At 54.4% G+C, this 25,975-nt stretch overlaps 3 protein-coding genes and 2 non-coding genes across 7 annotated transcripts in view; 2 read left to right on the top strand and 3 right to left on the bottom strand.

The window, feature by feature from the left end:
• The window catches only part of PSKH1 (protein serine kinase H1), a 36,468-nt gene extending 18,110 nt beyond the window's left edge, over window positions 1-18,358 (top strand). The window contains exon 3 of one of the 2 annotated variants that reach the window (XM_012468174.2): window positions 16,030-18,358. In XM_012468174.2, the coding sequence (XP_012323597.1) occupies window positions 16,030-16,347 (318 nt within the window). In that variant the 3' untranslated portion in view covers window positions 16,348-18,358. The remainder of the gene's footprint in view (window positions 1-16,029) is intronic. The other variant, XM_064383197.1, reaches the window with a different exon arrangement.
• LOC135277348 (U6 spliceosomal RNA) lies at window positions 6,985-7,091 on the bottom strand. The gene has a single exon (XR_010344963.1). It is a non-coding gene; the product is annotated as a U6 spliceosomal RNA (small nuclear RNA).
• A 178-nt stretch (window positions 18,359-18,536) lies between the features above and the next one.
• Window positions 18,537-20,637, bottom strand: CTRL (chymotrypsin like). Its single transcript, XM_012468176.2, is given in 7 exon segments — window positions 18,537-18,757; window positions 18,835-18,968; window positions 19,058-19,238; window positions 19,355-19,436; window positions 19,549-19,628; window positions 19,727-19,830; window positions 20,447-20,637. Coding segments are annotated over 7 exon segments (798 nt in total). The 5' UTR covers window positions 20,502-20,637; the 3' UTR covers window positions 18,537-18,595.
• A 2,003-nt stretch (window positions 20,638-22,640) lies between these two features.
• Window positions 22,641-25,028, bottom strand: PSMB10 (proteasome 20S subunit beta 10). 2 transcript variants are annotated; one of them, XR_001109896.3, is made up of 8 exons: window positions 24,822-25,028; window positions 24,538-24,625; window positions 24,354-24,451; window positions 24,100-24,240; window positions 23,732-23,847; window positions 23,562-23,620; window positions 22,934-23,108; window positions 22,641-22,809 (listed from the first exon to the last, which is right to left on the bottom strand). XR_001109896.3 is itself a non-coding variant. In XM_012468173.2 (8 exons), exons 1-8 carry the CDS (start codon window positions 24,875-24,877, stop codon window positions 22,698-22,700), a joined length of 822 nt encoding a protein of 273 aa, XP_012323596.1. In that variant the 5' UTR covers window positions 24,878-25,026; the 3' UTR covers window positions 22,641-22,697. The 2 variants fall into 2 exon arrangements, 1 of the variants encoding a protein (XP_012323596.1); XM_012468173.2 differs by having other exon boundaries at window positions 22,934-23,085; window positions 24,822-25,026.
• Window positions 25,029-25,868: 840 nt separating this feature from the next.
• LOC135277346 (U6 spliceosomal RNA) lies at window positions 25,869-25,975 on the top strand. Its single transcript, XR_010344961.1, has one exon. It is a non-coding gene; the product is annotated as a U6 spliceosomal RNA (small nuclear RNA).

Below are 25,975 nucleotides of genomic sequence, written 5' to 3' on the forward strand. Positions count from 1 at the left end.
CTTAATACTCAATTAACAGTCAGGAGTGGCCAACAGTGAATTAACTGTCTCACTCAGGACCATTCCAATCTAATTAGATTTGATTCAAGGCTCAGATAAAGCTTTGGGTTTGGTTCCCAGCATCATCATGGCAAGTGTGAGCTTTTGGATCTATGGAAGGCACTGGGAAGAGTGAGAGGAGCAGGCACGGGTGGTGATAGAGGGAGAAATCTAAAGATAAGCCCCTTGATCCTGATGATGATCCTCCTCAATAACGTTGGGGCAGTGACCTTATGTTTACTTAGTTCTCAGATACGGATTGGCCATCAGGTTGGCACAATCTGTAGCTATAAACTGGTGATAAGAAATCCTTTCCATGGCTGGGCTTGGTGGCTCATGCCTATAATCCCAGCACTTTGGGAGGCCAAGGCAGGTGGATCACCTGAGGTCAGAAGTTCAAGACCAGTCTGGCCAGTGTTGAAATCCTCTACTAAAAATAAAAAATAAATAAATAAATAAATAAAATAAATTAGCCAGGCGCAGTGGCAGGCACCTGTAATCCCAGCTACTCAGGAGGCTGAGGCAGGAGAATTGCTTGCACCCGGGTGGCAGAGGTTGCAGTGAACTGAGATCGCACCACTGCACTCCAGCCTGAGGGGATAGAGTTAAGACTCAATCTCAAAAAAAAAAAAAAAGAAAGAAATCCTTTTCTACCGGGTCACGATGGCTCATGCCTATAATCCAAGCACTTTGGGAGGCTGAGGTGGGCAGATCACCTGAGGTCAGGAGTTCGAGACCATGAAGAAAACCCCATCTCTGCTAAAAATACAAAATTAGCTGGGCGCGGTGGCGGGTGCCTGTAATCCCAGCTACTCGGGAGGCTGAGGCAGGAGAATCGCTTGAACCCAGGAGGTGGAGGTTGCAGTGAGCCGAGATTGCGCCACTGCACTACAGCCTGGCGACAGACTGAGACTCTGTCTCAGAAAAAAAGAAAAGAAAAATCCTCTCCCAGGCTGGGCACAGTGGCTCACATCTATAATCTCAGCACAGTTTAGGAGGCTGAGGCAGGAGTATTGCCTGAAGCCAGGAGTTTCAGACCAGCCTGGGCAACATAGCGAAACCCCATCTCTTAAAAAAAAAAAAATTAGCTGGGTGTGGTGGCACACCCCTGTACTCTAGAAACTCAGGAGGCTGAGGTGGGAGGATCACTTGAGCCCAGGAGTTCAAGGTTGCAGAGAGCTATTTGTGTCACTGCACTCCAGCCTGTGTGATAGAGCAAGGATGGAGCAAGACACTGTCTTTTTTGTGTGTATGTGAGATGGAGTTTTGCACTTGTTGCCCAGGCTGGAGTGCAATGGCTAGATCTCAGTTCACTGCAGCCTCCACCTCCAGGGTTTAAGCAATTCTCCTGCCTCAGCCTCCCGAGTAGCTGGTACTACAGGTATGTGCCACCACTCCTGGCTAATTTTGTATTTTTACTAGAGACGGTTTTCTCCATGTTGGTCAGGCTGGTCTCAAACTCCGGACCTCAGATGATCTGCTCGCCTTGGCCTCCCAAAGTGCTGGGATTATAGGCATGAGTCACCGTACCTGGCCTGAAGGTTTTTTTTCCTTTTAGATGGAGTCTCGCTCTGTCTCCCAGGCTGGAGTGCAATGGCATGATCTCAGCTTACTGCAGCCTCCATCTCCCAGGTTACGCTGATTCTTCTGCCTTAACCTCCTGGGTAGCTGGGATTATAGGTGGGTGCCACCACGCCCTGCTAATTTTTGTATTTTTGGTAGAGACGGGATTTCACCATGTTGGCCAGGCTGGTCTCAAACTCCTGATCTCAGGTGATCCGCCTGTCTTGGCCTCCCAAAACTGGTAGGATTATAGGCGTGAGCCACCGAGCCTGGTGAAACTGAAATTTGATCTGTAAATGTCTGACACTTGAGAGGCTGATTGTGTTCTGGGAGCTCTGCATGGTGCCAGGCTCTTGAGAGTCCAGCTTGCAGAGGGGACATTGAGCTTAGCTCAGGAAGCAGGGAGAGAGATTTCCCAAGATACACTGACAGAGGAAAGACTCTGCTACAAGCTTGTAGGTTTGCCGAGTTCCTGATTCTGGCAGTTATTGATCTGGCAGTTTATCTAATTGGGGCTTGTGCAGTCTTGCTAACTGGCTATTGATTTACCTGAGGGTTGGAAAATGACGAATGGGGTGGGGAGTGGATTCCTGTCCGCTCCTACTGTAGCCGAAAGACTGGGTCCTTAGATTCTGCTTACTGCTCTGCTGGAATCACAGGACAGCATTCTGGGGCTCACAGTGAGTGAGTGAATGTTGAGGAGGCACTGCCCAGCCTTTTCTCCTACTACCCTTTACCTGGAGCTGAAAAGCATCAGTTCTCAGCTCTAGAGGCAAATCCCGGCAGGCTCTGGTGGCCCTTATCTGTGACCAGGAGCTTGGCTGACCCCCAAAATCAGATTCTGCCACCCCCTGTGGAGAGCTCCAGGTTGGGAGGTATCTATCTGGGACATTTCCTGGGGGAGGGGTCCTCATCATTAGATGAGGCTCTCTCAGCTGGAGACCAGTCCAGCAGATCCTCAGGCCCCACCTAGACCTATTGAATCAAAATCTACATTTTAATGAGATTCCAGGGGATATATGCCTGAACATTAGGAGTCTGAGAAGTACCAGCCTTTTCCACTCCCTGGCAGGGCCCTGGTTTCTCTTTACTTTTTTGCATGGAGATGAGGAGAGACATCACTAGAATGGGCCCGGCAATCACCCCTTCCAGCCACTCACTTCACAGCCAGACGGTCTCCTGGTAAGCAGAGGCAGCATCTCCTTCAAGTTCCTGCCAGCAACCTGGCATGCTTTTATAGCTCTGTCCCAGAACACTAGGACAGGCTTTTTTGTTGTTGTTGTCCTGGCCACTGCCCACCCACAAGCACCTGCGCATACCTGGGGAAAATGCGAGAGACGTGAAGGCCTGTTATTCCCATCCATAGAGGTTGAGATTGCCTGGGGAGAAGGAACTGGAATAGGAAATGGCCATAGGATGAACCCGCATTGGCAGGCACGTGTGAACACAGTCCTTGACATAGAGCCGCTGGGCCTGGGCAGTCTGGAACATGGACTGTGGTGTTCAGGTCAGGTGGTTGGGTCCTGACCCCACCCACTCCAGCCATCTGTTATGTATGATAGGCGTTTGCCCTGATGAAGGCCTTCTAAGTGAGCAAGGCTCTGCCAGGAGAACCTCTGTGAGAGAGAGAGTGTGCCATGCTGAGGGGGGATGTTGGTGTGTGAATGGAGGACCTCTGACGCAGCAGGGTTTGGAGGTATGCATTCCTCACCAGCCAGTGTCTCATGGTGCTTGCTGCCTTTCTAGGGGCACCTTTCCTGTTCCCTGACCCCATAGAGTGCTGTCTCCTGTACACCAGGCCCTGTCCAGTGTGCTTGTTTCCTGCGGGCTCTGTCCATGCAGCCCCAGTCCTGTGTCGGGTTCAGTGGCTTCCGTGAACTTGAATAGAAAGCTTCCTCCAGAAGATGAATTTTGAGAAGGAGGAGGCCCCAAGAAGCAGACATTGCTGGGTGCTCCAGAATAAAAAGGAGATTGGGAGTGACAGAGCAGAGTTTGAAAAGGTGGTGGGCAGGCCTGGTGTTTGTTGTTGGGAGCCCTCTGCACTGTGGGAGGAGCCCTCTGGGTTCTGGGTAGTGGAGGAGGAGGGAAGCAGGACGTGGGAAGGGAGGCTGGCAGAAGGAAGGCTAACTGGAGGCTATTGGAATAATTCCATCCTGGCCTCCTGGGGATGTTTGGGGCAGATCAGGGATCCCAGGGGTGGGATCCACATGGTATGTGTAAGTCACAGTGTTGGAGGTGAGGGAGTATGGGGCAGAGCCCCGCTCTGCAGGAGGGACATAAGCTTGTATGGGCAGGCTTGGAGAGGATTCCTGGCTGCTTTCTGACCTGGAGAGCACGTGGGGTCCTACCTACTATCCTGGCACTCCAGATCCCCCAGCCCGAAGCCCAGGCACTAGACCCCAGCCCACTCTGTACACACCACACGCCCAAGTCATTGCCTCCATTCACTCTTCACCCCAAGCTTCTGCGTAAACTGTTTATGCTGCTCCCCACATTGGTCATAGTTGTTTCCTTTAGGAATAATGCTGCCTACTGCCATTGTGTGGTGCCTACTGAGTAGCAGGCCCAAGGCTGGGCGTTCTGCACCCCCTATCTCCAGTCACTGCCAAGTGGTACGTAATCTTCCCCTTACAGATGAGGAAACTGAGGATGGTGAGGTTATGTAACTTGGCTGTGGTCTCCCAACCGGAGGGTGGCAGGTCTGGGATTTGATTCCAGGCTGCCTTGGCTTCAGAGTTCTTGGCCTGTCCACTGCTACAATCTGCTCTCCCTGGTACATGTGCCTTAGCACGTTGCTGGTGTCTTGTTTCAGTGCTTTCTGGGCTGTGATCTATGGACACATCTCTCCTCTCTAGCCTGTAGGGTCCTTGAGGATAGCGTGTACGTCAGTACATACTCTCTCCACTGTCATGTCCAGGCTTAGCGCACAGTGATAACTGTATGCTGGGTTGAACTGGAGTATTTATAATTGATAACTGGTAGGGGAACTTTCTCTTATCTTCTCCTGAGGGAAGCACCCATGGCTATTGGTGATGCCCTGGGAAGGGTCCGAAATGTTACTGCTGGCAGGCAGACAGCCTGTGCAGCCAGTGGAGTGCTCCCCTCAAGGGACCAGACTCCACGAGGAAGAGAGCCTGCTGGCGATGCACTTAGGCTGCTGGCCATAGCTGCCTGTGGGCATGGGCTGGGGGAGGATTTGAAGGCCCAGGGCTGGTGTGTGCTCATCAACTTTTAGGGCAAATACAAGACTCTTGAAAGAGGAGCAGATGCTGAGGAAGAGATAACGAGAGGAGAAATCTGAATGTTTACCCAGCACCCAGAGGCACTGGAGTGGAGAGGGTACCCTGGAGTGGAGAGGGCACGCTGGAAGTGGTGGGGAGACACAGGTTGGGAGAGGTAGGGAAGGCCTGTGTGAGTGTGAGAGCAGTCCGAGGACACAAAGAGTCACCTTGAGAGGGGGCTTCCCATCACATGAGGCCTGGGAGGCCTAGAGGAGCTGTTTCTAAAGGATGGCACAGAAGGTGAGTCATCAGCTGCAGACTCATGCTAGAGGACTATCAGGGTCCTCCAATGGGGAGAGTCTGTGATTCACTTGACATGAAATGTGACATCCTTGATGTCAGTGCTTTTGTCAAGAGTTCTATTCCTAGAGGCAGGATGGATGAAGGGGCTTTTGTAGGATTGATATTAGAGTGATGCCATTAGGAGCTTTTCCGTCTGCTGCCTTCAGTATCCTGAATTATCACCCTCCTCTGCTTGGACAGTCTCTGGGCTGTGGGTGAGCCAGGTGACTGTACCAGGAACAGATGGGCTTGGGTAGAAGTTCTCACAGAGCCTTGTGAGTGCTGCTTGGCAGGGGACAGAGTGCTGTTGGGAGGGGAAGGCCACCTTCAGGGCCACTCTGTTGCTACCTGGGTCACAAGGGCTGGTGGGAGGTGGCTTCCCAGGGGTGGGTATCTGGGCTGCAGGTTGACCATACATTGATCTGGGACCAAATATACCTGAAGGGGCAGTGAGCGTGGCCACCTATAGTTCTATTTTTTTTGAGATGGAGTCTCACTCCATCTCCCAGGCTGGAGTGCAGTGGCGTGATCTCGGCTCACTGAAGCCTCCACCTTTTGGGTTCAAGCAATTCTCCTACCTCAGCTTCCCGAGTAGCTGGGATTACAGGCATGCATCACCACGCCTGGTTTTTTTTGTATTTTCAGTAGAGACAGGGTTTTGCCATGTTGGCCAAGCTGGTCTCGAACCCCTGACCTCAAGTGATCTGCCCACCTCAGCCTCCCAAAGTGCTGGGATTACAGGTGTAAGCCACCATGCCCGGCCCTGATTTCTCCACTTTTTTTTTCCTCAAATTTTTTTTTTTGTTTGTTTTTGAGAAGGAGTCTTGCTCTGTTGCACAGGCTGAAGTGCAGTAGTGCAGTCTTGGCTCACTGCAACCTTCGCCTCCCAGGTTCAAATGATTCTCCTGCCTCAGCCTCCCAAGTAGGTGGGATTACAGGTGCCAGCCACCACGCCTGACTAATTTTTGTATTTTTAGTAGAAACAGAGTTTCACCACGTTGGCCAGGCTGGTCTCGAACTCCTAACCTCAGGTGATCTGCCTACTTCAGTCTCCCAAAGTGCTGGGATTACAGGTGTGAGCCACCAGGCCCAGCCTCCCCTCTTCTTAAAGTGACTCTAATATGCCTTGGGATGTAGAAGATAAAATGAGGTGCAGAGAGTGTGGCATGTCTCAGTGATCTCTAGGTGACGGGGCTTGGTTATGCAGCCTGGTTTCTATGCTCTTTTTTTTTCCCTCTTGTTTCCCAGGTTGGAGTGTAATGGCACAATCTTGGCTCACTGTAACCTCTGCCTCCTGGGTTCAAGTGATTCTCCTGCCTCAGCCTCCTGAGTAGCTGAGAGTACAGGCATGTGCCACCTCACCTGGCTAATTTTTTGTATTTTTAGTAGAGATGGGGTTTCTTCATGTTGGTCAGGCTGGTCTCGAACTCCTGACCTCAGGTGATCTGCCCACTTCTGCCTCCCAAAGTGCTGGGATTACATGCGTGAGCCACCGCACCTGGGCTATGCTCTTTCTGTCTCCCTCCCTGCTCCTCACCTCCCCTTATATGCCACAAGGAGCAGCCATGTGAGCAGGGATAGGACCTCACCCCAGAGTCATGGGGAGGGCTGTCTGGGTGTCTGGAGAGCAGGAGACCAAATGTATATGCTGGTGGCAGAGTGGATGTGGGGAGTGAGGGAGCATGTTTCCTGGCTTATGCTTGGATTCTCCTGGATGCTTCAATTGCCTGACTTTTCTCACCTTCAGTGTGGATGGGGACTGTGATGCACCCATCAGCTCACCTCTCTTCTCTTTTTTCTTCTTCTTCTTCTTTTTTTTTTTAATATGGAATGCTGCACGAATTTGCATGTCATCCTTGCGCAGAGGCCATGCTAATCTTCTCTGTATTGTTCCAATTTTAGTATATGTACTGCTAAAGCGAGCACTCTTCTTTTTTTTTTTTTTTAAACATACTGCATTACTCTCTTCTCACTGACCCCTGCTCCCAGAGTTAGAAGATGGCTTTCCCACGACTGTCCCAATAACTGACAGCACGAGCAAATACAAATCAGTTTAGAATCCTTCGCTGTGAGGCATCCATCCCTAAGCCCTTCTTTCCTGCCGGCCTGCTGGAGCTGCGTGAGGATCCCATGAGGATAAGCAGATGCCTCCATACCTGGCCAGGAAGGGTCTCTTAGGGAAAAGCCATCCCCACCTCACTGAAGCATGAGGTGTTCAACAGATTAAGTCCCTCTCCTTCACTGCAGGAGCAGATAGCCTCAGGCTGGATTCCTGACTGGTCACTGGGAGGTGACATGGTTTGGGCCACTGGGTGGAGGCGGTGGACCCTCACTGGTCACTGTGGTTGGGGACCTGCCCTTGGTTGGAGACCTCTGGCAGGAAGACAGAGGCAGCTCCCTCCACGTGAGGCCAGAGGCAGCTCTGAGTAGAGAAGAGCAGCAGCCCCCTCTTGTGCCACCTCTGTGTCACCACTGGGCTCCCTAGAGCTCTGTCTTCTAGGTGTCCCTTTGTTGCTGCTGCCCTGGTTGCACACACCCCAGAGAGCAGCAGCTTCCCTGTAATGGCAGGAGCAGACCTAACCCCCATGCTGCTGCATTCAGCTGTTCCTGCTGACCACCCATAGCATCACGTCAGCCTGGGTTACAGCTGCCTTTCATCACTTTTTCCACCTCCAGCCCTTGAGGCCTGGCCAACAAGGAGCAGGGTGTGGTGGCTTGCGCTCAGAGCCATCCCTGGTGCGTCAGCTGTCCCCTCCCTCCTGTCTTTTCATTGTCTGTCTCCACCTGGAGAGCACCGCCCTTCATAGGCTCTGTCGCTTCTGAGCCCTCGAGTTCCTCTGGGAGATGCTGGGTTGTCACCTCTCCCACATTCTGACGTCTTTATTTGTATGTATGTATTTATTTTTTAATAGAGACAATGTCTTGTTGTAAAGCCCAGGCTGGGGTGCAGTGGCTTGATTATCATTGTAACCTTAAACTCCTGGGTCCAAGCCATCCTCCTGCCTCCACCTCCACCACACCCAGCTAATTTTTCAGATTTGTTGTAGAGATAGGGTCTTACTATGTTGCCTAACCTGGTCTTGAACTCCTGGCCTCAAGTGATCCTCCCACCTCGGCCTCCCTAAGTCCTGGAATTAGAGGTGTGAGCCACTGTGCCCAGCCCTGACCTCTTTAGATCCACTCATAGCCTCCCATGCTCATCCTCCTCCCACCCCTGCTGAGGTGGAGGTGGGCTCTCAGTTGCATGGCATATTTGATGGTGACCTGGTCCAGCCAGCCTCACTGGCTGTGCTCCTCCAGGCTCACGTTCCCTGGTCAGTCCTCCCATCACAAGGTTATTCTTCTCCATCATGCCTGACATGCCTTGGTAGATGTGTGGTACCTAGAGAGCTCTGCTCCCATGTGACCCAGCCAGCTTGGAGCAGAAGGCTCAGTCACATTAATCTCTTTATTCTTCCCACCTTCCCATGTTGACCTATTGCTGGCCCTGAGCCAAGTCCTGTGTGCAAGGGTTCCAGACAGAAACTACAGTGTGGATGAGATAGTAACAGCCACTGAGCCTCCAAACTGCCTCAGAAATTAGGGTGGGAAGAAGTTTAAAAAAAAAAAAAAGTCCAGGCGCAGTAGCTCACGCCTGTAATCCCAGCACTTTGGGAGGCTGAGGCAGGTGAATCACGAGGTCAGGAGTTCAAGACCAGCCTGGCCAACATGGTGAAACCCTGTCTCTACTAAAAATACAAAAATCAGCTGGGCATGGTGGAATGTGCCTGTAGTCCCAGCTCCTCGGGAGCCTGAGGCAGGAGGATTGCTTGAATCAGGACCCAGGAGGCAGAGGTTGCAGTGAGCCGAGATCGTGCCATTGCACTCCAGCCTGGGCTACAGATCGAGACTCTGCCTCCAAAAAAAAAAAAGGCCAGGCAAGGTGGCTCATGCCTGTAATCTCAGCAGTTTGGAAGGCCTGTGGATCACCTGAGGTCAGGGGTTCAAGACCAGTCTGACCAACATGATGAAACCTCAACATACATAATTACCTGGGTGTTGTGGTTCATGACTGTAATCCCAGCTACTTGGGAGGCTGAGGCAGGAGAATTGCTTGAACCCAGGAGGTGAAGTTTGCAATGAGATTGTGCCGTTGCATTCTAGCCTGGGCAACAAGAACAAAACTCCATCTCAAAAAAAAAAAATGCCGTGTGTGGTGGCTCACGCCGGTAATCCCAGCACTTTGGAAGGCTAAGGTGGGCTGATCACGAGGTTAGGAGATCAAGATCATCCTGGCTAACATGGTGAAACCCCATCTCTACTAAAAATACAAAAAATTAGCTGGGGGTGGTGGCATGCCCCTGTAGTCCCAGCTACTTGGGAGGTTGAGGCAGGAGAATCAGTTGAACCCAAGAGATGGAGGTTACAGTGAGCCGAGATCGCACCACTGCACTCCACTCTGGGTGACAGAATGAGACTCCGTCTCAAAAAAAAAAGAGGCTAGACCCTGGGAATCACTTGGCCTCAGCAGAATCCTTGATGAGTGGAGATAAAAGAGATCATGTTGCAGCAGGCTTCTAAGTCTGGAACTTCCAGGGCTACTCTGGGACATAATTTTTTTTTTTTTCCAAGACAGAGCCTGTCACCAGGCTGGAGTGCAATGGCACGATCTCGGCTCACTGCAACCTCCGCCTCCCAGGTTCAACCTCCGCTTCCCAGCTCCCAAGTAGCTGGGTCTACAAGCACATGCCACCACGCCCAGCTAATTTTTGTATTTTTAGTAGAGATGGGGTTTCACCATGTTGGCCAGGATGGTCTCAATCTCTCGACCTCGTGATCTGCCCGCCTCAGCCTCCCAAGGTGCTAGGATTACAGGCGTGAGCCACCGTGCCTGGCCATCTAGGACATTCTTAAAAGCAGACATCACTAGGCTGCTGGTGCAGGCTGACTGCAAAGCAAGCAAACAGCATCCTTCTTGATCTTTTTAATTTAATTTAATTAATTAATTTATTTATAAAGAAGGGGTTTCACCATGTTGGTCAGGCTGGTCTTGAACTCCCGACCTCAGGTGATCTGCCCGCCTTGGCCTCCACAGTGCTTGGATTACAGGCATGAGCCACCGCGCCCGGCCCCTTCTTGATCTTAAGTTGTGCCCTGTCTCCCTCCTCTCCTTCCCCTCCACTCTGTGGCTCTGGGCAGGGACAGGCGGGGGCACTCAGAACACAACCTTACTAACCTTTAAGTTGTCACACCTTTTCTCATTTTTATTTTTATTCCCTGCTTGTTTTTAAAACTCCATTCTCTTCCCTCTGTTTCTCTTCTCAGGCTCTCTCCCCCTACACCCTTCCCTTTTCTGTTGCTTGCCCCCTCACCCGCCCTCTGCCGGGTCCCAGGGTGGTAGATTCAGTCTGGCCTGAAAGCCCAGGTACCAGGATGATGGGTTTTTGACCACAGGAGGGGAAGCTGGCTTTGCTGCTACACAGTGTCTAATTCTACTGAATTTGACAAAATGCTGGTCGTTGTCGTGGGCAGCATCACTGGATGCTGTTCTTGTTGTCATGCTGCTCTCTCCTGAGTAAACCCAAAGCTCTGTTTCCCAGAATTTCCTCCGTGCCCTTTTCTCTGCTCTCATTCAGGCCCACGTAAGTACAGAAAGGAGGCCTTTGAAGGTGGGAACACTGGGTCTGAAAATACATCTTGAGACAGAGCTGAGGGAAGAACTGAGTCATGGTAGCAAAGCTCAGGCTGCTTCCTCCCTTTCTTTCCCTAGCAGTGCTGTGGTGAGGCCACCTTCTCTGCCAGCCAGCCTGCCCCAGAATCATCGTGGGTTCGATAAGGAACCCAGGGGTTAAGAGGTCAGCTTAGATGGGCGCAGTGGCGCATGCCTATAGTCCCAGCTACTCAGGAGGCTGAGGTGGGAGGATTGCTTGAGCCCAGGAGTTCTGGGCTGTAGTGCGCTATGCCGATTGGGTGTCTGCACTAAGTTTGGCATCAATGTGGTGACCTCCCAGGAGCGGGGGACCACCAGGTTGCCTAAGGAGAGGTGAATTGGTACAGGTTGGAAATGGAGCAGGTCAAAACTCCCGTGCTGATCAGTAGTGGAATCGCACCTGTGAATAGCCACTGCACTCTAGCCTGGGCATCATAGCGAGACCCTGTCTCTAAAAAAAAAAAAAAAAGAGGTCAGCTTAAATGCTAGATTTTCTGCTCTGTGCTTCATATGTGGCCATGTGAGGGAAAAGGTAGAGAAAAAGGAGTCTAGGACTTTAGAAACTTGAAGGGACCTAGAGTTTATGACATTCAGTCCCTTCTTCATGCTGAAAGTGATGGCGGTGTGACTTCTCTAAAGGCAGCAGAGAAGGTAGAACTGGAACTCAGGTTGCTGGGCTTGCAGTCTAACCCTTTAATCTATCCCCCATGCCACTCAGAAGAGACACCAATGGGCCTTTCTCTCCCAGCCTCACTTGCCAGTAGGCAGCCCTGCCTGCCAGAGGAAGTCTAGGGCCACCCTGTAAGCTGTGTTTGCTGCCAGAAAGAAGCAGCTTCCTCCTCTGTCTGCAGCCTGTGCCAGAGAGCTGGCACTGTTCTTTGTTTCCTTTGCCCTTGGGCTCAAGGTGAAACTGTTAGCAGTGGCTTGGGTAGTGTTCGTGCCAGGCCCTTGTGCCAGACATTAGAGCTAGAGCAAATTAAAAGGGTTGGTGCCGGGGGTCCTCCGGCAGGAGTGGAAAGCCCTTCCCGCTCTGCTGCCTCTCCCTCTCCAGGGGGAGTCGGACTCCACTGCCAAGGAGTGGCTTTGGCCCAGCATGGGTAGAGGAATGAGGAGGGCCAGCTGGTAAGGAGGTGCTCAAGGAAGAGGTCCCTCTCCATACCCACTATTGGCATCTTTGTTGTTCCAACATCAGGAGCAGGTATCCTAACTGCAAGGGGACAAGGACTCTTTGAGGGCCACGGACTCAGGAGAAAGGCAGCCAGCTTGATGGTAGGAGTCAGAGCAGAGGTGATGCCCTCTTCCCATAGCCTCTGCTTGTCCTCCTCTTGGAGCAGGGCCCGGCCCTCACTCACGCAGCAGCCTCCCGAAGTGCTGGGATTAGAGGCATGAGCCATTGACTTGTCCAGAGACTGTGGAAAGGAGAGTGGAGGCTGTGACCCTGGGTATGGAAACTGTTCTCTGATCCCAGAGCAGGGGGAAACCTGAGAGTCTGGGGCCAGAGCCAGTGACATCTTATCGTTTCCCTCTGTGCCTTGTGCTCCACATCAGCCCAGAAGCAGGTGGAAGCCTCAGAGAGACTGCCCAGGTGGGTCTTGGCACCTGTGCTATCTGTCAGCCAACTGAGGCCATGTGTGTCCCTGATGTGGCCTCAAATAAGTATACTGGGGCACAAGTTCTGTCCTTCACCAGAACAAACAGTTGTGGAGACTGAAGGCCATGACTATTCATAATTTTCCCTTTTCTCCTGCTTAGAATGCTTCCTGGCCAGACAGTCCTTGGCTGACATACATACTTAAGTGGCTCTAGGGGAAGCAGGTGGGTTGGGCTGCTGGTGTTGAGCGCTTTCTTAGGAGGTGCAGAGTTGATGTGGGGCTCGAAGCATGGCTGTGGGCGAGTGTGGAAAGCCTTACTTTTCTGAGCCCTGTGAGAGGCCTCAGCAGGGCTCCCAGACTGAGGCCTGTTATTCTGGAGGCTACCGTAAGACCCTGCCTCACAGTGAGCTGGATGAAGACTACCTTCTTGTGTTCAGCCTTTCTTTTGTAGGTTCCTCTGTGTACAAGGGTTAGGCTGGGGGCCATTGGCACAGCCTGGTTCTCAGGTCAGGACGACTAGAGTCACATTAGCTTGGGGGACCCACCTGGCCCAGCTGCTTACAGCTCTTCAAAGATGGGGAGAACTGGAACCTGCCAGAGAGGCCAGGCCAGCCCTCAGACAAATGAGTCCATCTGCATTCTGCACACAGCCACACATCCACAGTAATTGGCGAGGCGAGAAACTTGGGGAGCAGGGGGAGAGGGATCGATCTGGCTCGCTTTGGCACTAACGGGCGGGCCGCTCCATGAGCAGCAGGGGTTGATGCCTGGTGTGAGCCTATGCCACTCTGAAGATAGAGACACTTAAGCCCATAGGGCTGGTCTGGGGAGAGGCCCCTCCAAGACTGCATTGGTGACTGGTTTGGAGTTTTGGGTCCACAGTTTGGCTGGGTGTGGATGTGAAGTGGGGAGGCCTCCATTCCGTCCATGTTCAGGCTCCTAGCCTCTGTAGGGGAGTTGCCCCTCTTTTGTCTTGGCTGGACCAAGGGGCAGGGGCAGCCCTGTTGGGACAGCCTGGGCTGCCAGTCCTGTCTTGGGGCTGTTCCATCACCAGGCCAGGCTGAGCTGCAGCATGCTCCCTAGTAAATTCTCCTTTTCCTGGAGGCTGTAGAAAGCCAGCAGGCAGCACAGGTGTCCCCTGACCCACTCTGTTCAGCTGGGTATGTGCTGTCTCCATTAAGCTGCTTTCTGTCTCTCCAGTGGGTGATGGGGGCTACAGTGAATGTCTGTGGTCTGGACTGGCTGCCCCCAATAGTGGTTTCTCATGTTCAGGGGGCAGCCATGGAGCTTTCTTTTTTTAAAAAAATTTTTTAATGTTTTTTTTTTCTTTGAGACAGTCTTACCATCTTGCCCAGGCTGATCTTGAACTCCTGGGCTCAAGCAGTCCTTCTGCCTCAGACTCCCAAAGTGTTGGGATTACAGGCAGAAGCTACTGCGCATGGGTTTTGGGGCTTTTTTGGGCTGTGATCCAAAGGCTGTTGTGGCAGCTGTCTAGTCCAATTGCCCTGCATATTGGCCTCAATACCTCAGTATAAATCTTGAACAACACAAGCCCCCAGGGGACTTACCTGCCTGCATGGGAGGGCTGTTGCTGTCTGCACCCACACACAGCCCTTGGATAGTAAGATATCTATGGGCCTCCATTGGCTGCATGCTACTGGGCCCTGACTTTCCTCCTCCTGAGGGCCAGCATCTCCCCAGGAGTCACTGGGTGCTGCTGGCCCACTGGTGAGGATGAGCCTGTTAGGTGTGTTTGGAAATGTGGTTCCACTATTGCTCCCATTTCAGCTCAGTAAAACTTGAAATAACCTTCCAAAGAGCGGGTGAGGACAGCAGCTGCAGGTAGCCCCAGCCCTTCCTCAGAAGAGTGTTCTCCCTGCCTTACCCCTCTACCGACTCCCCCTGGGTAGGAGAAAAGTTGGAGGTCAAGGGAGCCAGACTAGGGGTAGCATTAGTTAGTGGGTGTGCGTGTCTGCTAGATGGCTGCGCACCTGCCCTGAAGGAGGACTCTCAGATCCTCTTAAGCCCCCTGGAGGGCATGTTCAGCGGTTCCTTAGAGTGAAGGGTACCATGGGTGGAACAGGCAGACCTCAGCTGGCAGGAAGGAAAGTGATGGTGTTCTTAGCATTCCTGTTGAGCCATTTGCAGCAGGCTCAGGAAGGGTCCTAGCCGCCTACCCTTGGGGGAGCGTCAGAACCCATGTTGAAAGTGCTCCTAGGAGATGGAGGACGCAAGGACTCACCTGACTAAGCCCCATGGCCTGGAAGCAGCTCCAGGAAAGGGTACCCATCTGGCAGCAGCATCGTGGGTTGTTACTCACCTGTGCCTACTGAGCGCTTCCTATATGCTCAGTACCAGGCACTGGGGCTCATCCAGCTCAGCATGATCTCATGGGAATAATAAATGACCATGAAACTGCAGTCTTCAAGTTACAGCTGGAATAATTGCTGGAAGCACTGGGGGCTAAGAGGGAGTCTAAGCAAGTGTCCTTTACCCTGAGAACCAGAGGATCCAGCCAGGTGAAGACAGCCATGAGCCTGAGGCCTAGAGACAGACAGCTGCTGGGTGCGGGGCTAAGACGAGGCAGCCCTAGGCGCATGTGGCAGAGCGGGCTTTATGGAGTTCCTCCCGGGAGACAGAATGGACTAAAATGAGACTGGCACACAGCACTGCCAGCAGCCCTTTGTGGCTTAAAGAAGTCATGTGCAATGCAGAGTGCCATTGAGAAGGGTCTTGGTTCCTGCCTGGTCCCTGGAAGCCCCTGCCCTCAGCAGACTGGGAAATCTAGTTGCCTTGAATTATTTCCTCCTCATGCTGGGAGGTAGAGTCAGGGAGCAGTGGTCTCCCACCACTGTAAGGACTAGGAAGTTCCCCTCTAAGTGGCCTGATCCTGGTCATCCAGGGATTGGAGCTCCAGTCTGACTTAGGATGTGGTGGGAAAGTTTGTCATTCTCTTACATTCCCCTGAGTTATAATTCTCCTGGGGTAGGTTGGGGGGTCCTAGCAGAGGCCATCTCCCTGAGCCAGGCTTTGGGTCCAGTGCACCGTAGAAGTTTGCTCCCAGGGCCGGACGTGGTGGCTTGCGCCTGTAATCCCAGCACTTTGGGAGGCCAAGGCTGGTGGATCACGAGGTCTGGAGTTCAAGACCAGCCTGATCAACATGATGAAACCCCGTCTCTACTAAAAATACAAAAATTAGCCGGGCGTGGAGGCACGTGCCTGTAATCCCAGCTACTCAGGAGACTGAGGCAGGAGAATCACTTGAACCCAGGAGGCAGAGGTTGCAGTGAACCAAGATTGAGCCTCTGCACTCCAGCCTGGGTGACAGAGCAAGACTCCATCTCAAGAAAAAAAAAATGTTTGCTTCCTGGGAGAGTGGACAGGTCCTTTCCTGACTCCTCATCACCCCGAGAGCAGTCCCTGTTCAGCCTAGGCCAGTACTGGGTGGGGAGGCCCCAAGCACTACATGAGAGGAGGGGCAGCGCCTCTCTCGGGAAAGTACAGGGATGCTGGGTAGTGGCTCATCCAGATGGGGTGGGCAGTGTTGGGTGTTCTCTCTCTAATGCTTGTCTTTGGTCTCTAGCCCTGGCCTAGTGTGTCCAACCTGGCCAAGGACTTCATTGACCGCCTGCTGACAGTGGACCCTGGAGCCCGTATGACTGCACTGCAGGCCCTGAGGCACCCGTGGGTGGTAAGCATGGCTGCCTCTTCATCCATGAAGAACCTGCACCGCTCCATATCCCAGAACCTCCTCAAACGTGCCTCCTCGCGCTGCCAGAGCACCAAATCTGCCCAGTCCACACGTTCCAGCCGCTCGACACGCTCCAACAAGTCACGCCGTGTGCGGGAGCGGGAGCTGCGGGAGCTCAACCTGCGCTACCAGCAGCAGTACAATGGCTGAGCCGCCTGGCTGTGCGCATGTGCGGCACGGCCCAGTCTGGCCACACACTGTGGTGCCCTCTGGCTCCGATGCCCTCTCTGGAGATAGGCCTGTGTGACCCGCAGTAGGTGAAGAATGTCTGGCGCCAGCCCCTTCTCTGTGCCTTCAGCAGCCCCTGTCCTCACCATGGGCCTAGGCCAGGTGTGAGAGAGTGGAGGTAGCCCAGGGGGCTGTGACCCACCCTGAACTGGGAGCCTGGCCTGGCACTGATACCCCTCTTGGGCAGCTGCTCTGGAGTTTTGAAAGGATAGGACCTGGCCTTCAGTGTCTTCTTTGCCATTTGCCTCTTCCCAAATCAAAGGGGCCTGCAGTGCAGGGTGGAGGGTGTCCTCTGGCCTCAGGACCCTTTGCGACAGTTGCTTCTGGGACCCCTTTCCTTCACGGAGCCCTCCTCCCTGGCTCCACACATTCCCACACATCCTGATCCTTAAGATTATGCTCCAGTGGGAGATCCAGGTAGGCACAAAGCTTGTGCCCTGTCTGGACCAGTAGCCCTTAGCTAGATCCAAATAGCCCTCCACCTCCCAGCCAAGATCTGTCTTCCTTCATGGTGCCCCCAGGGAGCCCTCCTGGTCCCAGGACCTGCCAGGACCTCTGGTAGTGGGGCCATGGAGTGGACCTTCACCCTTCTGGACTGTGTGGCCATGCTGGTGGTCAGCTTGCCCAGGCTCCAGACTCTGAGGGGGTCTCTGCCCACCAGCCCACCGCCCTTGGTGCCTTCTTTGTAGAGCCCACCACTACCTCCCTCTCCCCCTTGGATGCCCATTCCATTCCCCAGGTGCCTCCTTCCGAACTGGGGGCAGTTAAAGGGGGCCCCATTGCTGCTACCTGGGGGATGGGGCACCGGGGGGCCAAGGCAGAGGGCAGGGGGCTCCTTCACAGTAGGGTCCAGTGTCAGCCCGGGTTCTATCTTTCAGTGCAGCCCATTGCCCCTTTCCTTCAGGCTTTGCCGCTCCCTCCTCTGCAACTGCACGAAGGTGCCATCTGATGTCTGCATGGGTATTGGCAGCCTGGGAGTGATCATTGCACTCCTATCGTGCACACATGTAGTCGTCCGAGAGGACATGGGAAGGAAGGAGTTGCCACACTGGGGGCGGGTCCCGGGCTACTCACCTCTCCCCTTCTGCTGAGCTTCTGCGCACCCCTCCCTGGAACTTAGCAATACTGTGTGACCTGCCTCTGAACCCTGGGTGCCTGGGGCACTGCCTTCTCACACCTGGCCTTGCCCCATCCACCCTGTGCTGCTTCCCTTCACAGCATTAACCTTCCAGTCTGGGTCCCGCTGAGTCTCAGGCTGGAAAGAGCCCCTGTGGGAGGTGGGTAGGGTTGGGTGGCTGCTTTCCTAGAGGCCTGAGCCAGAACTGTTCCCATGGCTGTTGGGGTATCTCCCCCTACCACAAACCAGGCTGGAATCTGAGCCCCTCCCTCCACAGCTGCCTTCAGTAGGTAGAATGGGGCCAGGGCCCAGCTTTGGCCTTAGCTTGACCGCAGGACCCCTGCCAGTGGGGAAGGGTGTGGCTCTCACTCAGCTTCTACCAGTCAGCAGCCTGGGCCAGGCCCTCCTCTTCCTGCATGTGCCACCTCCAGTGGGAAACAAAACTAAAGCGACCACTCTGTACCAAGTCCACTGTGCCTTAGACACCCCCTCCTGTCATCCCCACTGCCCCCTGGACAGGAGGCAGTGGAACACCAAGCCCCATGGCCTCAGAATTTCCCCCCAGTTCCCCAAGTGTCTCTGGGGGCTTGAAGCCTTGGGGATTATATTTTCTCTTGCCCAGGGTAGGCCTGGTCCTGAGGGCAGGATCGGGGGTTTGGAGATGTGGGCCTTTGACAGACCCACCTGGGCTTTCATGCCATGGACCGTGGATGGAGAACGTGCAGTTATTTATTACGTGTATTCAGTTTGTAAATGTATCCTCTGTATTCAGTAAACAGGCTGCCTCTCCAGGGAGGGCTGCCATTCATTCCAACAGCTGTGGCTTCTTGCTGTAGAACCAAAGGGTTGCCCTGGAGGAGGACATGGCTACTCTAGGAAGAACCACTACTACTCAAGGAGTCACTCAGCCCCTTCCATGCCAGAAGTCCAAGTAGGGAGTCGGACCCTCAATAGCCTCTCCTTTATCCTGAGCCAGGAAGACAGACAAGAATGCATGATGGGACAGGACCTGAGTCTTTAATAGGTTGAGCTGGGGAGGGGCCCGTGGTGGGCTCAGTTGTAGGTTATGACCTGGTTGATCCAGGTGCTGAACTTGCTAACTCGGGTGTACATAGCAGGTGCGCGCACATTGCAGTCTTTGGTGCCCCAGGAGACAATACCAATAAGAACCCATGCGTTTCCCTTCTGGCAGACAAGAGGGCCTCCAGAGTCACCCTGAGAAGGAAGAGGGAGGGAGAAGTGAGTGGGGGGGGGTTGGGAGGTGTGCCAGGGGATGGGGTGCTGCGGCTCACCTGGCATGAAGAGGCACCTGTGCCACCTGTGCAGATCATAGAGTCAGTGATACATGAGCCACAGTACTGCCGGCACTGATTCACAGTGACCAGGGGCAAAGCCACCTGCTGCAGATGTGCTGGTGTCACATTGCCTGTGGGGCAGGAGGGGTGGTCAGGCTGGGCCCAGAACACCAGTCCTCACCTCAGTCCTCCCGCCCTGAGCTTTGGCCTGAGTTCTTACCCACACCACTGAGGCGACCCCAGCCAGTGGTGACACACGTGAGGCCTTCAGTTAGAGCCTCGTTCAAGGATGCCAGGCAAACTGGTGAGATGCGTGTTGTGTACTGGGCTGGCGAGGTGAGCTTCAGCAGTGTCACGCCATTGTTTATGGTAGTGGGGTTCCAGCTAGGGTGTGTAATGGCCTGTGGGGCCAGAAGCAGGCCATGTTTGGCTGGGGTGGGTACTGGCACCTGGGGCTGATGGGTGCTGAGTGGGGTAGGCCAGGGCGTGTCCTGAATTCCTTGTTCCCAGCGCCCACCCGAGAGATGGACAGAACCTGCAGGGGCTCTGCGTTGGATGATCAGTCATACTCACCCAGGACAACAAAGTGACAGCCAGGGCTGCAGGGAGGTGGGGTTAGGCAGCTACAGGGAGGGCAGAACGAGAGGGGGACAGCCAGGGGAGGAGGCAGGAAGATGTGAGGGGTGGGGCAGGTGGAGTGAGGGTGCTCACCTGACATTGCAGTGGGCAGCAGTGACCACCCAGGACTGGCTGATGAGAGAACTACCACAGAAGTGGAAGCCGCTGCTGTCCTGGGGTCAGGACTCAGAGATCAGAGTGGGGATGGGCTGCTCAGGCTGCCCCTAGGCATGACATACCCAGGACCCTGCCCACCCCTCCAGTGGTGTACCTGCAGGGACACCTGCCAGGGCCAGGAGCCCGGCACTGCATTCTCCCCGTTGACAATCCTCTGGCTGAAGCTCAGTGCCAGTTTGATGGCAGGAATGCCGCAGCCTGACCATTGGGCTGGTAAGGACCTGCTTCCCAGGCCTCAGCCTGCCTTTTTCCACCTCCTTCTGGGTGCCCCAGGCTGTGTACCCTGGAGAGGTCTGTAGAGAGGGTACAGCACTACCCCTTCCCCAACAGGGTACATGCAAGTACCTTCGGGTCCCACAGCTATCTTGGTTTTCCCCATCCAACCAGTCCCCCAGTCCTGCCGTTCTCCCCCGTTTTGCTCCAGTCTAGTGCCATTGTTCCCCGTCCCTACCCCTGGTCTCTTTGACCTCTCCAGACCTGAACAGTTCATACCATTCATCCAGCCAGAGGGTTCTTTCTAAAAGACATGGACAGGTCTTCCTGTCTCAGCTTCCTAAACCATGCCCCACCCACCCCGGCCCCAGCTCCCAGGGCCTAGCTCAAGCTCTGGTCCTATTCGTGAGCCCCCCACCCCACTCTTGCCCCCTCTCATCCCTGCAGGCCTGTTCATGCTCCTCTGCCCTGGCACATCCTGTTTCCTTTGCCCACTCTGTCCACCTGCATCCCTTCCAGCCAGCCTGTCCCCTTCCCTGGGCTGGTGCTGGGAGCTGAGTTGCCCCCAGGGCTGAGTTAGGGCTGGTCCTGGCCCACTCACCCCAGGAGGAGCTGAAGAGAACCAGGCTTAGAGTCAGGCTGAGCAGCAACATCATGGCAGATGTAAGGTTGGGAGCTGGGCCTGGCTTTATGGGTGTTCTTGTCCTTGAGCTAAAGTTCCAGGCTTGAGGCCAGGCCAGCTGTGTAGACTCAGTCCCCTCCCATGCTGCAGTCAAGACAGGCTCTTTAGGCCAAGGCCCCCTGACTCAGGCCTGGACTTACCAGACAAGAGCCCAGGTGTGAGGCTCTCACCTCTACCACCTCCCAAAGCCTGGCCTCTAATTGGCTCCCTGAACCATCTCCCATTCTAATGTTAAGCTGTGGATACCGAGGACAGATGGTTTAATTAGTTCTATAGTGACAACCTGGTGGCTGGGATTAGAGGAGTCTCCCAGGGCTATCAAAGGCACCAGGCTCTCAGAAAAGGCTGCTCAGCATCCAGGATGTTCTGACTGGTGAGGGAATGCTTACTCTAGTGGACTTTGCTGTGAAGGCCAGGGCCGTGAGGTTCTGGCAAGTTGCGAGTCGTAACACATCATGGTTCCGCATAACTCAGTGGTTCCACATCCATTTGGAACAGGAGTCACAGGTCTGCTCAGAGATGGTGACTCTCTCACCAGCAGGTGGTTGAGTTGGACACAAACCCGCGTTTGTCTGGTGCTGAAGCCCCCACTCTAAACAATGAGATGATGCTTGTGAGGGGCCTGGCACTTAGAAGGGCAAAGTGTGAGCTCTTGGTGCTTGGCAGACCCTGGACTGAGGCTGCAGGTGGAGAGTGACAGCCATCAAATCTCTGGCAGCCTCTCTAGGCCTTGGGGCTTCCATGGGCAAGGCCCTGGTGTCTGTAGCCCATTTGTTACTGAGCTGCAGTTCAGGCTTGAAGAGAGAAGATACCCTGTGTGCAAAGTTCCAACAGGTGTGTTGGCTGGCCTCCTGGGAGTGTGGGAGTGTGAGGGTTTTTGTTTTTTTTTTGAGACGGAGTCTCACTCTGTCACCCAGGCTGGAGTGCAGTGTCACGATAACAGCTCGCTGCAACCTCTACCTCCCGGGTTCAAGTGATTCTCCTGCCTCAGCCTCCCGAGTAGCTGGGACTACAGGTGCGTGCCACCACGCCTGGCTAACATTTGTATTTTTAGTAGAGACGGGGTTTCACCATATTGATCAGGCTGGTCTTGAACTCCTGACCTCATGATCCGCCCGCCTTGGTCTCCCAAAGTGCTGGGATTACAGGCATGAGCTACCACGCCCAGCCAGCAAATATAACAAAATACTAATTGTCAGGTCTGTGGTGACCTGACAGTATATGGGTATTCAATATACAACTCTTGCAACTTTTCAGTTACATTTACATATATACGTAATAGAATGTTGGGGTGCAGGGAGCATAGTCAGCGGCCCAGGGATGTCCAGCCTGGCATAGACCCTCCCTGGAGGCTGCGCACACTCTCCCTGACAGTTCTGAAGCTCCAGTGGAGTTAAGCCGTTTTCGCTGAGGGCAGGATGCTCTTGCTGGCACCCAGCAGCCAGGTCTGAGATTCAGCGGGGGCCTAGCAAAGGTTTGTTAGAGAAACGTGTCATCTCTCCCCATGTGAGTCCTGTGACCCCTATTGGCCTGGAAAACTTGGAGTCACAAGCCCAGCATGTGCAGACAGAAGCCGAGCTTCTGTGAGCAGTGCAGGCGTGCTTCATCTTCTGAGTGGTGTCACGGGTAAGGAATGTTCCAAGGTTGAGGAGTGCTTGGTGAGACCTTGCGTTGCAGTCAGGGAGCAGCTCCTCTGTCAGCACTTTAGCCCTCAGTGGGGCCTGTGGGGGCCTGACTGAAAGGTATGGACTTTGTCCTGGGCCACTGAGGAGCCATAGAAAATCTCTAGGAGGTGGTAGTACATGGGGTCTTTCAGGTTTTACAAGTCTCCAGTGGACCAGAGGGCAAAAGCCAGGCAGTGGAGTTGGCGGGGGAGCCAGAAGGAAGGTTCAGGTGGAGACAGGATGGGGGCGTTTCATCCAAGCCTGCAATGCTGGCAAGGGCTGGGGTTCTGGAGTAGTAGACGCCTGAGGTGATGGGTGAAGGGCATCTCATAGGCCAGGCATTGGAGCTCTGGCAGGTAGTGGCCCCTGCAGGGACGCCTTAGCTACAGAGCCCTGCTGGCTGCCTGCCCACCCACTCCAATCAAGAATGACACAGTCATTTGTTTAGCTGTTTGTATTTTCTGGGTTTATTCCCCCTTGTTCCAAGCTCTAAGCCTCAGCCTATTTTACTCCACCTCCATAGCCTGCACGGTTTCCTCCACTAGCTCCAGAGTTAGTGGCTTCACTGTCTGGGTCAGGACAGCTGTGGTTCCAGGCACAAAGTGGTAGTGACCAGACCTGGGAGGGAGGAGGGACAGCTTCTGAATATGAGCCTGTCATGTGGCCCATCCCCTTCTTGCAGCCCCCATCTCTCCTGCTAGGGCTCCACACATCCCTGTGTTCCCCCATCTCCAGCTCTCACCTCTTCACTGGCTCTGTGGGTGAGCTCAGTGTCCTCAGTAGCTTGGCGCCTGACTTCGTGATCACACATGCGTCCACATTGCCCCCGGAGCCCAGGTCACCCAAGATTCCTGCGGTGATGGCTTCCACCAGCAGCCCCTGAGCAGCCTCCAGCTGCGGTGATGGGTGTGTGAGGCCTAATGGGCCCTCTGCTGTTAATTTAGGCTACAGCTTGGGGACTTGCCTGTCCACTCACCCAATCTGGTCTTGCCCCCCAAACCCCCACTGTGTTTCTCCCTCGGAGCCTTAGCCACCTTTGGGAAGACATACATCACCTGCTTCTATCCTAGCCCAAACAAAATCTAGGCTCCAGACATTGATATAGGTAGGACTCTACTGGTCCTTCCCTCCACCCTTGGTTCCAAAAGATCCTCTGTGAGCTTCGACTTCTCCCAGTCATCCAAGCTTTGGTATTGGACGGTGTGGTGTAGGGATCAAACTTCTCTGCTCTTACTCCACTCACCCTTCAGTGGTCACCTCCTCCGACGAGCCTTCCCCCACCTCCACACTGGGTCAGGGTCCTGTGCTCCCCCAGCTCCCAGGTGCACATCCCACCAGCGACCATATAGTGGGGAACAGAGGCTGCTCACCGTCATGTTCGGCTGGAACCGGTCTTCTAGCACCGCCAGGGCCGCGTCCTGGCCAGAGCCTGAAGGCAGAAGAAGTATCTGAAGTCAACGGCTGCCATCCGGTTTGGAGTAGAAGCCTGAGGCCAAGGTCACAGGGGCAGGGTTCGAGGAGAAGGGACAGAAGCGCTCACCCAGGGCCGTGAAGAGCATACGGCTGTAGGAGCCATGGGGATGTACATCGTAGAGCTGCGGTCCAGTCAGGTCTACGCCGCCCACGATCAGCGATGCACCCACGTGGCCCTGGTACCTGCTCGTGGATGGGCAGAGTCGGCCACAAGCGGGGCCCAGGCCTGGGCCCTCTATGCCCCACCCGTAGGTGCTATCCCCGCCCCTTCCTGTGGCCTGGAGCTCGATAGCTGACATCGCCTCTTCCTGTAGCCCAGCTTCTCTTAGTCCGGCCTCTTCCGGTCTCCTGGCCCGTCGCGGCCCCGCCCTTCTTTTTATTGGCCCCGCCCCTGCAACGGCCCCTCGCGGGGTCTTGTTAGCCTCGCCCCCGCACCGGAAGAGCGTCTGGCGCAGGATGCGGGTGACCGTGGGCACGCGGGGCTCGCGGCCCGTGGATAGCGCGTGTAGCTCCATCTTGGACGCCACCATCCGTGTAATCATCTCGGCGTCCGCGGCTACTCCAGCCCCACAGCAGCTGAGGGGAAAAGGGAGGATTGGCGTGGGCAGGGCTGGGACGTGCGGGGACTGGAGTGGGAATGAGGGAGCGGTTCTTTTTTGCGTGCCGGAACTAGGCTAGGGGAGGCTCACTAGATTTTGGGGGCGATGAAGTGGATCTTCTCGCAGCTCTTGTCCGCCACGACAGAATCATTAGTGGCTCGCGTATCGGCGCCCAGAATGACCCCGTCCTGAGGAGAGGGAGGGACGGCAGCCTCAGTGCCTGCTCGATGCTCCCGGCTCCCCTCCAGCTCCCCCGTCCCTCCTCGCGGCTTACTTGGAACACAAGGCCCGCGATGGTGGTCCCGGTCTTGCGTGCATGAGGGACCTTGAGTCCCGGGAGGACGCGTTCCAAGGATGCATTTCTGGAAACGGAGAAGGGCGCTCAGGTTTCAGCTCTACTTCCAAGACCCCTGTGGCTTCCCCTAACCCGATCGCAGTCTCTCTCATCTTCTGGTGTAAGCCTGGAACCCGTCGTCGAACACACCCTCCCCCACCCCCAACCAGGAAAAAAGGCCACGACCAAGCAGAGGCGGCTTGGGAGTGACCCTCCCCCTTCACCTTTGGCAGTTCTCGAAGGAGAAGCCCCCTCGGGTCTCCAGGGCTGGCTCCAGCATCTTGGGGCAGGCAGAGCGGATTAGGGGTCGCGGGCAGATGGGTGGGTCAGACAAGTGGGGCCAGTGAGTAGCTGAAAAGTCCTCTGCTAGGCTCCACGTCTGTCCTTTCTGCTTTCACTTTCGTCTTTACTCTTCCTCAAAGTATCCTGGCGGTTTTCTGCATCTTCTCTTTCACTTTCGGCTTCACGTGTGGCTCTGAGCATTTTGGGAACGGGATGATGTCCCTTGCTGGACCCTTTGTGCTGCTTATTGGGTCCTCTGTTGAACAGAGGGACAAGTCACTTCCCTTCTGGACATTGTTTAGCTTCTCCTCCCCCTCCATCTGAGCCCCCTGCTCTTACCCCAGCCTCAACTCTGATTTCCAGTCCCAACACCCTAAGGCTGTCAAGAGTCTTGGCCAGGTCTCTGCATTGTGGCTGGCTACCCAGTAGCATCAGGCATGGCTGACTTTTGTTCCTTGTCACCTTTCTTCCAATTCTTGCCTCTTTTGTTGCCTTTACTCCTCTGTGAAACCTCAAACAGAGGCTCAGTCAGCCGCAGGGATACTGGTCTTTCCATTTTCCCTGTCTCAGGTACCATCTTCCCTTCTCAAGAGGGGCACCGTGGCTGCTGGTTTCCACTCATGGCCAAGCCTTGTTATTTCACCTCCCAGTGACCTCTTGTCCATACACATCTTTCTTCTAGCACTTCTCATCTCAGCTAGCATCTTCTCCCACACAGACGTTGCACTGGCCTCCCTGGTTACTTCACAATTCTTGCCCCTCACCTCAGGCTACACTTTACCCTGCAGAGAGAGAGTCTTTCTAAATTGGAAATCTGGCACACTCTCTGGTTTAAACCCTTTAGCAGGCTGGACCTGGTGGCTCACCACTGTAATCCCAGCACTTTGGAAGCCCAGGAGTTCGAGGCCACAGTGAGCCATGGATCACGCCATTGTAGTCCAGCCTGGGCAACAGACCCTGTCTCAAAGGGGGGGAAAAAAAAGATTTGGGTACTCACTTCAGCAGCACATATACTAAAGTTGGAAGGATACAGAGAAGATTAGCATGGCCCCTGCGCAAGGATGACATGCAAATTCATGAAGCGTTCCATATTTTA

Source organism: Aotus nancymaae, unplaced genomic scaffold (genome assembly GCF_030222135.1).
Source record: "Aotus nancymaae isolate 86718 unplaced genomic scaffold, 86718_ANA_hifiasm-v0.15.2.pri h1tg000030l, whole genome shotgun sequence".
Lineage (NCBI taxonomy): Eukaryota > Metazoa > Chordata > Mammalia > Primates > Aotidae > Aotus > Aotus nancymaae.